The 15,005-nt window shown below is 38.8% G+C and overlaps 1 protein-coding gene across 1 annotated transcript in view; it reads left to right on the forward strand.

The window, feature by feature from the left end:
• Positions 1–5,728: 5,728 nt before the first annotated feature.
• The window catches only part of GLDC (glycine decarboxylase), a 118,805-nt gene continuing 109,528 nt past the window's right edge, over positions 5,729–15,005 (forward strand). Inside the window, exons 1-2 of the mRNA XM_001371698.4 lie at positions 5,729–6,397; positions 6,979–7,057. Of these exons, the coding sequence (XP_001371735.2) occupies positions 6,104–6,397; positions 6,979–7,057 (373 nt within the window). The 5' untranslated portion in view covers positions 5,729–6,103. The remainder of the gene's footprint in view (positions 6,398–6,978; positions 7,058–15,005) is intronic.

Here is a 15,005-nt window from a genome sequence, read left to right on the forward strand (position 1 = left end):
TTAATAAATGTTTATTGATTATTAATTGATTATTATTACTGATCTTGTGTAGACTGAGGCTCCCTCCAGGGTAAAGAGTTACAGGTAGGAATTACTAATGTAGTCTAACATCTCCTTGCCCCCTTATTATTTATGAGAAAATTGAGTCCCAGAGTAATAAAAAGACAGGATTGAGGTTTTACCTCTATTATGTGTTGGAGTAGGGCTTGAATTTATCTTGAACTGAAAGTTTCATGTTCTATTATAGGGCACTTCCTCACCTATGTCTTTACTCACATATAATCATAGTATCATAGATTTGTATCTAAAAGGGAATTTAGAAGTCATTAGGTTAAACCCCTTCATTATGAAGATGATTAAACTGAGCGAGAATGGTTAAATGATTTGCACATGGTATCACGTAGGAAATAAGTGTCTAAGGCAGAATTTGAAATGAAGTCTTCCTGCCTCCTAGTCAAACACTCTTATCACTACCTGACTGCCTAAGAGCTGGGATTTTAACTGTTAATCCTAATGTTAAAAATAATTAACCATAGAAGGTTGAGCTAGAAGGGGTTTTAGAGATCATTGAGTTCAAACTCATCATTTCACAAATGGGACACTGAAGTCCAAATCCGTGAAGTGACTTGCCTACAGTCACAAAGGTCATTGAACTATGGAAGTCCAGGTTGGACACTGGAACTCTGGAGTAGTAGCTGGTTTTGGTTTTTTTTTCTACATTAGAAGATATGCCAGTTCAAAGAAACCTAGAGGTATTAGAGTTCCCCAAAATCCAGCTGTAGATATGGATAAATTGGATGTTTGAAGAAAGAGCTTGGGTGAAATTAGTGAGAAACAGGAAGAATAGTAATCAACAAGATGGTAATCATACCACTGTTTAATAGCACTTTTCTTTAACATGAAGTCAATAAATTATTTCTTTAACATGAGGCCAATAAATTCATTTCTATGTGGTTTCCTTTTTATTTAATTTTATTTTGCCAATTTAGAACATTTTTCCTTGCTTACAAGAATCATATTCTTTCCCTCCCTCCTCTCTCCCCACCCTTCCAGTAGCCAATGCACAATTCCCCTCTGTATTACATGTGTCCTTGATCAGAACATATTTCCATGTTGTTGGTGTTAGCACTAGGATGTTCATTTAGAGTCTACATCCCCAATCATATCCCCTCGACCCATGTATTCAAGCAGTTGTTTTCTTCTGTGTTTCTGCTCTCACAGTTCTTTCTCTGGATGTGGATAGTGTTCTTTCTCATAGATCCCTCAGAGTTGTTCAGGATCACTGCATTGCCACTAATGGAGAAGTCCATTACATTCAATTGTACCACAGTGTATCAGTCTCTGTGTACAATGTTCTCCTGGTTCTGCTCCTTTAGCTCTGCATCAGTTCCTGGAGGTCATTCCAGTTCCCAAGGAATTCCTCCATTTTATTATTCCTTTTAGCACAATAGTATTCCATCACCAACATATACCACAATTTGTTCAGCCATTCCCCAATTGAAGGGCAGCCCCTCATTTTCCAATTTTTTTGCCACCACAAAGAGCGTAGCTATGAATATTCTTGTACAAGTCTTTTTCCTTATTATCTCTTTGGGGTACAAACCCAGTAGTACTATGGCTGAATCATAGGGCAGACAGTCTTTAACCACCCTTTGGGCATAGTTCCAAATTGCCCTCCAGAATGGTTGGATCAATTCACAACTCTACCAGCAATGCATTAATGTCCCAACTTTGTCACATCCCCTCCAACATTTATTACTTTCCTTTATTATCATGTTAGCCAATCTGCTAGGTGTGAGGTGATACCTCAGAGTTGTTTTGATTTGCATCTCTCTGATTATCAGAGATTTAGAACACTTTTTTCATGTGCTTATTAATAGTTTTGATTTCTTTTTTTAAAAAAAACATTATTTTATTTGGTCATTTTCACACATTATTCATTGGAAACAAAGATAATTTTCTTTTCCTCCCCCCTCCCACCACCCCTCCCATAGCTGACACATGATTCCACTGGGTTTGATGTGTGTCCTTGATTCGAACCCATTTTCATGTTGTTGGTATTTGCATTAGGGTGTTCATTTAGAGTCTCTCCTCAGTCATGTCCCTTCCACCCCTGTAGACAAGCAGTTGGTTTTCCTCGGTGTTTTTACTCCCACAATTTGTCCTCTGCTTGTGGCTAGTGTTTTTTTCTTCTAAATCCCTGCAGAATGTTCAGGAATGTTGTATTGACTCTAATGGAGAAGTCCATTATGTTCGATTATACCACAGTGTTTCAGTCTCTGTGTACAATGTTTTCCTGGTTCTGCTCCTTTCGCTCTGTATCACTTCCTGGAGGTCGTTCCAGTCTCCATGGAACTCCTCCACTTTATTATTCCTTTTAGCACAGTAGTATTCCATTTTGCATCCCCTCATTTTCCAATTTTTGGCCACCACAAAGAGCGCAGCTATAAATATTCTTGTACAAGTCTTTTTCCTTATCTCTTTGGGGTACAAACCCAGTGGTGCTATGGCTGGATCAAAGGGCAGACAGTCTTTTAGCTCCCTTTGGGCATAGTTCCAAATTGTCCTCCAGAATGGTTGCATCAATTCACAACTCCACCAGCAATGAATTAATGTCCCCACTTTGCCACATCCCCTCCAGCATTTATTACTTTCCTTTGCTGTAATGTTAGCCAATCTGCTAGGTGTGAGGTGATACCTCAGAGTTGTTTTGATTTTCATCTCTCTGATTATAAGAGATTTAGAGCACTTTTTCATGTGCTTATTAATAGTTTTGATTTCTTTGGCTGAAAACTGCCTGTTCATGTCCCTTGCCCATTTATCAATTGGAGAATGGCTTGATTTTTTGTACAATTGCTTTAGCTCTTTATAAATTTGAGTAATTAGACCTTTGTCAGAGGTTTTGTTATGAAGATTGTCTACCAATTTGTTGCTTTCCTTTTAATTTTGGTTTCATTGGTTTTGTTTGTACAAAACCTTTTTAATTTAATGTAATCAAAATTATTTATTTTACATTTTGTGATTTTTTTCTAACTCTTGCTTGGTCTTAAAATCTTTCCTTTCCCAATGGTTTCCTTTTCAAAAGATGTTGTCAGACTGATTTCCAAAAAGTGGTCTGAGAATATTAAACTCCTGGTAATTATTCACCATAATAAAGTTTAAATTTATGTTATGATGAATTTTCCAGAGAGTTGTTTTAACAATTACAATTCAGGGAGATCAATGGAGTGGATTAGATACACAATATACAGGAGTAAATGACCTTAGCAACCTATGTTTGATGAACTCAAAGATCCCACAACTTTTGGAATAAGAACTCACTATTTAACAAAAACTTCTGGGAAGATTGGAAAACAGTACGGCAGAAGCTAGGTATAGACTGATATATCACACCCTGCAGCAAGGTAAGGTCAAAATGGACATATGATTTAGATATAAAGAGTGATAATATAACTAAATTAGGGGAACACAGAATAGTTTACATGGGCAGATTTTTGGAGAAGGGAAGAATTTATGACCAAACAAGAGACAGAGAGTATTATAAGATGTAAAGAATAATTTTGATTATATTAATTTAAAAAGCTTTTGTACAAAAAACATAAAAAACCAAAATTAGAAGGGAAGCAACAAACTGGGGGGAAAATTTATAACAAATGTCTCTGTTAAAATTCTAATTTCTCATATTTATAGAAAACTAAGTAAAATATATAAGAATGCAAGTTATTCCCCAAATGATAAATGTTAAAAGATATGAATAGGCAGTTTACTGATGAAGAAATCAAAGTTATCAGCAATCATATGAAAACATGTTCTAAATAACTCTTGATTAGAGAAATTCAAGTTAAAACAACTCTGAGGTACCACTTCATACCTATCAGATTAGCCAATATGCGTGTAAAGGAAAGTGGCAAATGTTGGAGAAGATGTAGCAAAATTGTGACACAGTGCATCATTGGTAGAGTTGTGATGGGCAGTTTGGAACTGTGCCCAAACAGCTATAATACTGTGCATGCCCTTTGATCTGGTAATACCACCACTGGGTCTGTATCCCAAAAAGATAATTAAAAAAAGGGAGAAAGGACGTACTTATACAAAAATATTGTTGTGGCAAAGAATTGGAAATTGAGGAAATGTCCATGAATTAAGGAATGGATAAAAAAATTGTGGTACATGTTGGTGATGGAATGCTATTTGTGGCATAAGAAATGATAAGCAGGATGATTACAGAAAAAAGCTGGAAAGGTCTGCAGGAAATGATGCAGAGAAAAATAAGCAGAACTGGGAGAATATTGTACACAGTAACAGCGATATTGGGTGATGATTAACTGTGAAAACTTGACTGCTCTCAGCAATGTACTGATCTGGGATAATCCTAAAAGACTTATAATAGGGATTCTTATCTACCTCCAGAAAAATAAAAGAACACTGTTGGAGTTGTCTTTCCCATCAGTGTAGCTTTGATTTTATTTTGGGGTTTTGGTTAGGTATGACTTTGCTCACATCAGTGATGAATAGAGAGCTGTGATTTGCATGACAATAAAAATAGGATTAAAGAATTAACGTTCATAATACTGAATTTCCAGAGCCACTTAGTTCATAAGTGGAATACTATGAATTACTGCCTTCTAGAGGAATGCAAAGAAAAAAAAATAAACAAGAAGATTTTATTTTAACCAATGTTTTTCTGTAGGCAGCAGAGCAAATGAAATACATTAAAAAAAAAAAAACTCCATCAGTTTGCACACCCAAGAAACTCTGACTATTGTTCCTCAGAGGAATTTTTGTAGATGTTATGTCATGTGAGAAGTAGCTGTAGGCCAGCTTATTGCAGAATACCATGTCATATTATCCAATTACATATTATAGTCATAGGTAGATAACATATACAGATGCTATTGACATGTTATATCATTATCAATATGTTATTGTTATGTACATTATTAACTATAGCAATACAGGCATGTTTTGTTTTTACAATACAGGTATGCAACATATATATACATGTTACACACAAGTATGTGATATACATACATGTGTTATAGTAATAGCTCTATACACATATAATGAACTGGAAATGCAGCGTGTTCTTAGTAGAGAAAGCAGTGGAGAATACCTAAGTTTAAATCTTGACTGCAATTTCTCTGAATGGTCTTGAGGAAATCACTTTTCTTCAGTTTTCTCATTTGTAAAGTGACTGATGGAGTTGTAGTACTAGGTCTCTACTATCAGTCTAGCTCTAACAATGAAGGAGTTCCCTCCTCTTTCCCCAGCACCAAAGGTAAATGGAGTGTGCTAATAGTATTTGCACAACAATAGTTAGTGAAAGTAGGAAGCTCTATGCTAGCCTCTATCTCCCTGTATGTGTGTCAGTCTGTCTCTCCTCTACCTGGAAAGCCACTGAGCTCTCCAAGCTTGACTACTTTACATTTTAGGTTGAAAATTAGATGGAAATATCCCAGAGGTTTTGGTCTCCCTCCCCAAAGGTGATGGGGAAGTTGTTCCGGATAGTGGCGTTGTCAGCCCTCTAGTAGGACTCTCTGTATCCCAGGCTACACAGTTCTTTAGCGGGTTGCTGTGGGGAAAGAGTAGAATGAACTGATGGACATTGGGGGGCGGGGGGAAGGTGATGGGCAGAGGGGGCGGGGGCTACTTTGCCCCACTTCCCCACTCCACCCCATTTTGCATTTTCCTATTGGTTAAAATATCCTAGAAGGGCGGAGCCTGAGACCCCATTCTCCACCTCATCTTCAGCCAGCTTGCCTGACTCCTCTTTAAGTGAGCCAGGCAGGTGCCTCCGGCTGAGAACTTTGTGTGAATATTGGAGTCCAAATCTCAAAGTTTTTCTGACTGACTGCTCCATCTCTCCATCCATCCATCCGTCTAAACATCCATTCGTCCACCTCTGCCTTCTTTTTCCCCAGAGCTGGGGAGGGTCTCTCCGGAGAGAGACATATCCTTGACTTGGGACTTGGTGGAGACTCGAAGAAGGTCGAATCGAAGAGCAGCCGGAATCGAAGAGAAGGCAAGGGGTCGGGAGGATCACTCCTAGGAATAAAAAGTAACCGTGGAACTCAGCCCGGTCCCTTTGCTAATAGTTTCGACCATGCAGAGCTGTGTCAAGTGGTGGTGGGGACTGCGCCTCAGCCGGGGGGTGGCGGCGGCCACAGGACGCCACTTACCCGCAGGTCCCACGGGGCTGAGTCCCGCTGGGGCACGCTGGATGCAGCCGGGCCGAGACTGCAGCAGCGGCGGAGGCGACCGCAGCCCTAACCCTGGAGCCACTGTGACCTCCCGACACATTGAACAGTTACTCCCTAGGCACGATGACTTCTCCGAGAGGCACATTGGTCCGAGAGACAAAGAGAAGAGGGAGATGCTGCGGACCTTAGGGCTGGCGGTAAGGACCCTGGAACCTTCCAATTCCCCTTTCCTTCTGTTCATCCCTGGCTTTCCCTTCTCCCCTCAGTTGCCTCCAGTCCTCCTTTCTCCCCTCTCCCCACCCACCTCCCTATTTCGCGGTCTCTGCCCCCTCTCTTACTTCTACTCAGTTACTGCCCCTAGGACCCCGGGCCCTAACTCCTCCCCATCTCTCCTAGGGAGCACCACTTTCGTCCTCCCGGGGTGGCTTTCTCCCTTTCCTCTGGCTCTGCCCCTTAGCCATGGAAACCTTGAAACTTCCTAGGTCGCCTAGATAAGAAGGTTGTTTCCTAGGAAAGCGGTTCCTTTTCAAGAATTAGTGGCGAATTCGGGAAGGTATTCCCGCCTGGTAAACCAAGTTCCATTAGGGGAGAGAATCTGCCCTTTTCGACTGCTGATGCACAATGAAGGCTTTTGTTGTGTTTGCTTAAAGAGTTTCAAACTCTTTAATGGATTCCCCACCAGCCTTTATGGATTTAAGAAATGCAAAGGCAATTCTCAAAGAAACAGGCCTATTCATATTGGCTTTTCTCTGTGTTCCTGGTTCTCTTTTAAATCTAGAGTGTTGACGAATTGATTGAGAAGACAGTCCCTGCCAGCATCCGCTTGAGAAGACCCTTGAAGATGGAGGACCCTGTTTGTAAGTGAACTAGGGCAGTTATCAGGAGACTTCTGAGAAATTTCACTTAGTTCTTGCTGCCTTTGGGATAACTAATCCGCTCCACAATTGTTTAAGAGGAAGGATTTAGTCTCATTTCAGTTTTATTACTGCTCAAGACTGTGTATCTGATTATTAAAACAGAGTACCTAAGAGAGGAATTAGCAGTAAGGTGGGAGTGGGGAAATTGAAGGAGGAAGTCCTTGAAATGAATTAAAAATATTAAAAAATCATTTTAATTTAATCAAAGTTTCCTCCCATCCCCCACTCCCAAGTCAGTTGAGTCTATTAAGAAGTACCTTTGGTATGACAAACATACTCTATCAACATTTTAATTCATAGACTAAGGTAAGATAAAGCCATTATTTGCTGTTTTTAACCTGAAAGCATTTAAATGTTTAGAAGCACCCTAGAATGAATTTGAGAGAAGCTGTTTGCTTCCTTTTCCCTCCCTGGAGCTTTGGATTGACTATTTCAGATTTAAATCCAATTGACAATCAAATACATTTATCTCCTTTGGTACTTTGGTGACATTGGGCTACTTGCTCTAACCAGACTACTAGATTTTCCTCAGCAAAGTACTGTCTTTTTAAGTACTATAGTTGGGAATTTAAAAGAAAGGAAGCTGTACCCAATTTTAAATGATAAAGATAGTACCTCTTCTACCTCAGAATGCCTTTAAAGATGGAGGGTAGCTGTTTTTTTCAAGTTTTAGGTCCAGATGTACACATTAGACACACATACTACATTGGACCTAGGAGTCAGGGAGACAAGTTCAAATTCAGCCTCAGAAACTTAATGGAAATTGTATGACACTAAATAACCTCTTTCTGTTTCAGTTTTTTCATCTGTAAGGTGGGGATAAAATAAAAGTACCTACTTCACTGGGTAGTTTATGAGGGTAAAATTATATAATATTTGTAAAGCCCTCTCAATCCTTACAAACTATATAAATGCTAGTTATTATTACTGTAAGAATTGACTCCCTTCAATAAGTTTCTAATGAGGGATCTTGTCCCTCTATAATAGAGCTCTGAATAGTAATAACATTTTTATAGCACTTTGAGGCTTGCAAAATGCTTCCTGTCTTATTTGTTCTTCACAACAAATTTGTGAGTTAGATACTAAAGGTATTAGAGTTAAAAAAAATAGCTAGCAAGTACATATAGCTACAAAATTTGCAGGTTTTCCATGTTTATCTCATTTCATTTTTTTTAACCTTCTGACTTAGAATTCATACTGCAAATTGGTTCCAAGGCAAAGGAAGGGTAAGGGCTAGGCAATTGTGGTTAAGTGACTTGCCCAGGGTCACAAGATTTACACAGATTGCACAGGGTCTTGAGATCAGATTTAAACCCAGGATCTCCCTTCTCTAAGCCTGGCTCTCAATCAACTGGTCTACTTTAACTGCCTCCTTTAGTATCAATTTTAAGACTGAAGAATGGCAAGGGTTAGGCAGTTGGGGTTAAGTAACTTGCTAGGACATGCCTGAGTCCAGATTTGAGCCCAAGACCTGTTTTTTTATTTTTTTATTTTTTATTTTTATTTTGCATAAAATAGGTCTCTCCTCTGCCAATAAAATAAAACAAATCCCTTTCAGTTCTAAAATCCTATGATTCTCTCTCTAAAAAAATTAAAAAAAAATTTTCCATTAATAAAAGTATTTTCTGGGGGCAGCTGGGTAGCTCCCAGTGGATTGAGAGCCAGGCCTAGAGACAGGAAGTCCTAGGTTCAAATCTGGCCTCAGATACTTCCCAGCTGTGTGACCCTGGGCAAGTCACTTGACCCCCATTGCCTAGCCCTTACCACTCTTCTGCCTTGGAACCAATATACAGTATTGATTCTAAGATAAAAGGTAAAGGTTTTTTTTTTTTTTAAGTATTTTCTCTCGCCTACCTCCCATCTTTTCTCCAGTGGAAGAAAAAAAGAACAAAATCCTTGTAACATATATATAGCCAATTAAAATAAATCCTATACAGGCCAGATTTAAAAAAAATGTTTCTCATTCTGTGTATTTAGTCCATCACCACGTCAGGAGGTAAGTAGCATCAGTCCTCTTGCATCATGGTTAATCATTATGTTTTTCAGAGTAATAAAGACTTTTCACGTTGTTTTTATACTTTGAAGCTACAGTATAAATTATTGTCCTTGTCATGCTTACTTCACTCTACATCAGTTCATACAAATCTTCCAAGGCTTCTTTGAAACCGTCTCTTTCCCAATTTCTAATAGCATAGCATAATAGTATTCCATTAAGTTGTTATACCATACTTTGGTAAGTCATTCTCCAATAGATGGAGAATGCATCTCCTAATGTTTCAGGAGCTGCTATAAAAAATATTTGTGTGTGTGTACACACTTCTCTCTCTGTTCTTTTTCTCTCTCTTTGATCTTTTTTTGGGCGTGTATCCTTAATAGAGATATCACTGGGTATGTCTTGAACCTATCTCTGCTAACTGATTTGTTTAGAAATGGATTTTTGTTGGCCTCAGACACTTCCCAGCTGTGTGACCCTGGGCAAGTCACTTGACCCCCATTTCCTAGCCCTTACCACTCTTCTGCCTAGGAGCCAATACACAGTATTGACTCCAAGATGGAAGGTAAGGGTTTTAGGGAAAAAAAAATGGATTTTTGTTCATCTAAGTCATTGTAATGCAATAGAAATCTCTCTGAATTTGAATCAGAGTTCTGGTACTTACTACCTGCCTAGCCTTGGGCAAATCATGTCTGCAGGGTTGTTTCCTCCTCTGTAAAATGAAGTTTCTCTAAGGTCCCTTCCAACTCTAGAACCTACACTCCATTTCAAGAAACTCTTCTCTGGAATTTGTAATTAGTTTTAAAAATGAAGTATTATTCCTTTGGAAAGCAATTCCCTTTTAGTCAAGATTTGACTGTGGTAGCTTGCTTCCATGAGAAGATTTTATCACAGAAATTAGAGACGATATATTTAACTTGATTAGGTACTTGAAAAGTTATCTTGAGATTAATTGGTTTTGGGAACCTGTTAATGTCTCATTTTTGAGCTCCACCCTACTCTGTTTTGCTTGAATCATTTGAACATAAAGGAATTTAGATCCACCTTCCCCCAGCCTAGCTTCTCTCTCTTTGGTAGTGTGCTTATGATAAGCAATTTGCAATTTGAGTGTAAACTTTAAACCCTGAAGCCTCTGTGGGGTTCTGGGCCAGTTCAATCTGGTTGGATTGGGATAAGCTCCCAGAACACGGAGAAACACACATACACACACACACACACACACACACACACACACACACACAGCCTTAAGTACCAGAGTACTAGATCCTGGAAAAGTCTCGTTTTGTTTATGAATAAAGCACTTGGTAAATAGCTGGTTTCTCAGAAATGTAATGTTCTTTACTTGGGATGCATCAGAAGTGCATTGTTCCCCCTGATTCTTAGACTGGGCCTGAATGATGTACAATGAAAGTCTGTATCTTGGCAAGAGTAAAGTACACAGGGGCAGGAATGGCGCTGTTTCAGGTGAGTGGCAGAACAAAATCTGATTTGACAAAAATCTTTCCAAACTGGATCCTGTACCAAATGTTCACGGGAGTAGCCGCTTGCCTTCCAACAGCTTTATGGCTGAGGACAAAGGACTAAGTATTAAAACTGAATGCCAGAAGGGACATTAGGGATCATCTAATCGGACCTCCCCAGCTCCAGATAGATGAGGTAACTGAAGGCTAGAGTGGGCGATGATTCCATTAGGTCCACATGGATAGTCAGTTTCTCAGGACTTAAACCTAGGTTCCATAATTCCAGTACTTCTAAAAAAATGTATTTCTTCCAAAATAATTTTAAGTTGACTGAAGATAGAGGAAAAGGGCACTAAATGCGTTGGGAGAGTCAGGAAAGGCTATATATAGGAGGTGGTACTTGATCCAAACTTTGAAGGAAGCCAGGGGTTCTGAGAGGCGGCTGGTAGGGTGGTGGTCAGAGCAGTGCTCCTGGGGTCAGGAAAATATATGTTCAATCCAGTTTTAGACACGTAACTGTGTGACCTTGGGCAAATCCCTTAATCTCTCTCTGCCTCACTTTTCTCATCTGTAAAATGAGGATAATATAATACCTGCCTCCCAGGGCTGTTGTGAAGATCAAATGAAATTATATTTCTAAAGCACTTGGCACAGTGTGTGGCACATAGTAGGTGCTTAGTAAATGGTTCTTCTTTGGTCTTTTCCTAAAAGTGAAGAAGGGAGTGCACTTTAAGCATGGAGGCTAGCTTCTGCAAAGTCAAGGAAACAGGAGATTGAATGTATGGCTAACATCAAGTAGGGTAGTTTGACTGGGATATAAAGTGTGTGAAAGATAATTAAGGATCCCTTCATGTCTAAATTCTAGGATCCTAAATTCTATGTCCTAAGATGGCTGAGTGCTTTGGAAAAGCATAAGAACCTACTACATCTACCTTATGCCTCAGTTTACCCTAGATACCCTGGGTCTGGAGTGACTCCAGTTACTAGTAGACTAGGTAGGGAAAAGGAAAGGACAGTGTTGCATAATCTTATTGGAAGTGTTGTGTCACACAAATTTTGTAAGGGCATTCTCCTGAGCTAACCCAGAGATTACCTGGGATCAGGCCAGTGTCCTTCCTCATCTCCTTTAACCCCCAGGTTGATTACAAATCTGGGTTATGGCCACTTATTAACTTTTTCATTAGGAAAAAAAATTAAATTATTCCCTGGGGCAGTCTATCTGTGGATTCTGTTTTTTTTTTTTTTAAACCCTTAGTTTCCATCTCAGAATCAATACTGTATTTTGATTCTAAGGCAGAAGAGTGGTAAGTTTTAGGCAATGAGGGTTAAGTGACTTGCCCAGGGTCACACAGCTAGGAAGTATCTGAGGCCATATTTGAGTCCAGAACATCTCATCTCTAGTTGTCCCTTCTGTGGATTCTTAAACTCATGGTAGGACTATTTTCCTTGACTACTACTGCCCTTCTAACACTCAACCTGTGAGGATTATTGTTTTTTATTTTTATGCTCATATTGATAAAATCATAGATATGGAGTAACAAGAAGGAATCTGATGGAACGTTATCTTTTTGGCCATGCACTTTGCAGTGATCATATTGTTGGGACAGATCATGGGATTTTAGGACTGGAAATGATCTTAAGGGACCAGTTAATGCAAAGTCATTATTTTACAGATGAGGAAACTGAAGGCCACAAAAGGAAAGCATCTTGTTTCATGTTATCAAGCTGTTAAATGGCAAAGCAAGTGCTCAAAATCCAGTTTTTGAATTTTAAGTCTGGCATCCTCCCAGGTCATGTCCTTGGTCATGGGAGATGTTCTTTGGACTTCTCTCAGAGCCAACCTAGTTGCATGGTGCATGCCATTCTAGTGATTTTTACCAAATAAAGCAATCAATAAATATTTGTCAAGCCTCTGCCATAGGCAGGACATCATGCTAAGAGCTGAGAATACAAAAAGAAGCAGAAGACCTTCAAGGAGTTCACAATCTAATAGAGGAGACAACATGCAAACAAACATATAAAAAGCGAACGATGTACAGGATAAATAAAAGTTTCCAACCTAAAGCAAATTAGAAGCAGCAAATTAAAATGCAGACATCTCATGCTGTTGTGATGAGGACAGCAAGAAATCATATAGCTGACAGCCAGGGTGCTCCTTTGATCTTTAAAAAAAAAATCCTCACCATTAGAAAGGATAATAAATCATCCGAGTAAGGCTGCAGGGGGCTCACCTTTCATTTTTGTTAGTGAGGACTGTCTGGATCATTTCCATGTGGTTAAAGTCTGGGACTAGCTTTCAACTCAGACCAGATCAGGGGTGTTAATTTTGGACTCAATTAAGGTCAGTCAGGGAAGAGAGCAATAATTTAGTGTAATTCAGTTATATGAAGTTATATGAAGAAAAGTATATTGTTTGATTTCTACACTTGACACTGAAGGAAATTTAAAATTTGGCTAAGATACAGATAACTGTTATTCACAACATTACATGGTGTTTAGAGAGATGCAAATTAGAGAAATGTAAAAGTAAGGCCATGTTTCCTCTATATTTTCTTGGGTAACTAAGAGACACTTTTTTTTTTTGAGATTTCATTTTATTTTAATTAAATTTTTTTTGTGACGATACTTTATTTTACCAAATAACAAATTTCCACAGAAGTTTTTCAGTTAGGTGTTCCAAATTGTCTCCTTCCCTGCCTCCCCTCCCCTCTCCTGGCAAGCAATTCGATTTGTATCATCATATATCATGTATCATCATGAAAAACATATTTCCATATTGTTTATTTTTGAAAGAGAACAATCATATAAAACAAAACCCCAAATAAACTTAAGTGAAAAATCACATGCTTTGATCTGCATTTTGACGTCACCAGTTCTTTCTCTGAAGGTAGATAATATCCTTTGTCTTAAGTTCCTCAGTATTGTCCTAGATCTTTGTATTGCTGAGAGTGATTAAGTCTATCACAGTCAATCATTCCACGACATTGCTGTTACTGTGTACAGTGTTCTTCTAGTTCTGCTTATTTCACTGTGCATCAGTTCATGAAGGGCTTTCCAGCTCTTTCTGAAATCATCCAGGATGCACATTTCAGGCTTCTATAATTTCGTGATCTTATGTTTGTTATTCATGTCTGGATAGAGTTCACATGCAGCCAGGAGGAGTAGGTTGAGAAAGCTGACCTTGAAATACAGAAGGCTTGGTTTCAGATCTGCATGTGTGTACTAGTGTGCGACAATGGTCAAATCATGAAACTCACTGCCCCCAAGTAATTGTTTAAAGCAAATGACAGATAACTCAAAAAAATCGGGGAGGGAGGTTTCACCTATGGTGATGAAATCACAAGTCCAGACTGGAAAAAAATCCAAAGAAGTGATTAAATTTCTCTTACAGTCATTTTATGTTGATTTCAAAGAGAACAGACTTGGGGGAGAAGTAGCAACCCATGGTCCTTTTTGTTGCTTTTCCAATCTGAAAGGTACTGTATTTCATGCTGGCAAAGAAAAATACCAGCATGTGTTCCTTCTTCGTGTTCTAAGAATTTTCTAATCAGCCTCTAATAGAAGAGAAATACAGTGGAATAGTGAAAAGAGAACAAAATTCTGACTCTACCTTTTACTTGTTGTATGACTTTAGAAGAAAGGAAAGAGACAAGCATATATTAAGCAACAGATATGTGCCAGGCACTGTTGAGCTCTTTATAAATATTTCATTTGATCTGCACAATAAATTTGGGGGGTAGGCACTATTATCTCCATTTTAGAGCTAAGGAAATTAAGGCAGAGAGCAGTTAAGGGACTTATCCATGGTCACACAACTAGTAAATGTCTGAGGCTAGCTTTAAACTCAGATCTTCCTATCATCAGATGTAGAATTCTCTCTACTGTTCTACCTAAGTGCCTCTAATTTAAAAGCCATTTAATCTCCCTGTCTATATCCTCATCTGTAAAATTGGAGGGGTGTTTGCATTCTTCTACCACTAATCCTATAAAAGTTAGCTGGAAATCATATTGGAGGCTGCTACAAGATACCAGTGTCAGTAGAGCTGCAGACCCTTTTTCTCTGGTAGCTCATTAAAATACATTCTGTCCATTGCTCTACTTTTAACCTTATAGGGAACAAGAATACATGCTGTAAGAGATACAGAAGGGAAGGAAATGACACTCCATCATTTCCCTTCTAATATGTGGATTCTTATTTCAAAGATGGGAGTCTTAGCATGTAGCATGAATCCCTATGAACTTGTGAGAAAAGATGGCCCCTGGGAGAAGTCCAAGAAGGTACCAAACTGCCCTGACAGTCTCCAAGTCAAAAAGAGTGATATGGAGATGAAGAACAGGCTTTCACTCCATGTTGTAGATATATCCTATTCCTGACAGCTGTGTAAATTTGAATCTTAACATCTGGATGAGAAGAAAAGCAGTCTATTCTCTAATT

This window comes from Monodelphis domestica, chromosome 7, assembly GCF_027887165.1.
Source record: "Monodelphis domestica isolate mMonDom1 chromosome 7, mMonDom1.pri, whole genome shotgun sequence".
NCBI classification, from domain to species: Eukaryota; Metazoa; Chordata; class Mammalia; order Didelphimorphia; family Didelphidae; genus Monodelphis; species Monodelphis domestica.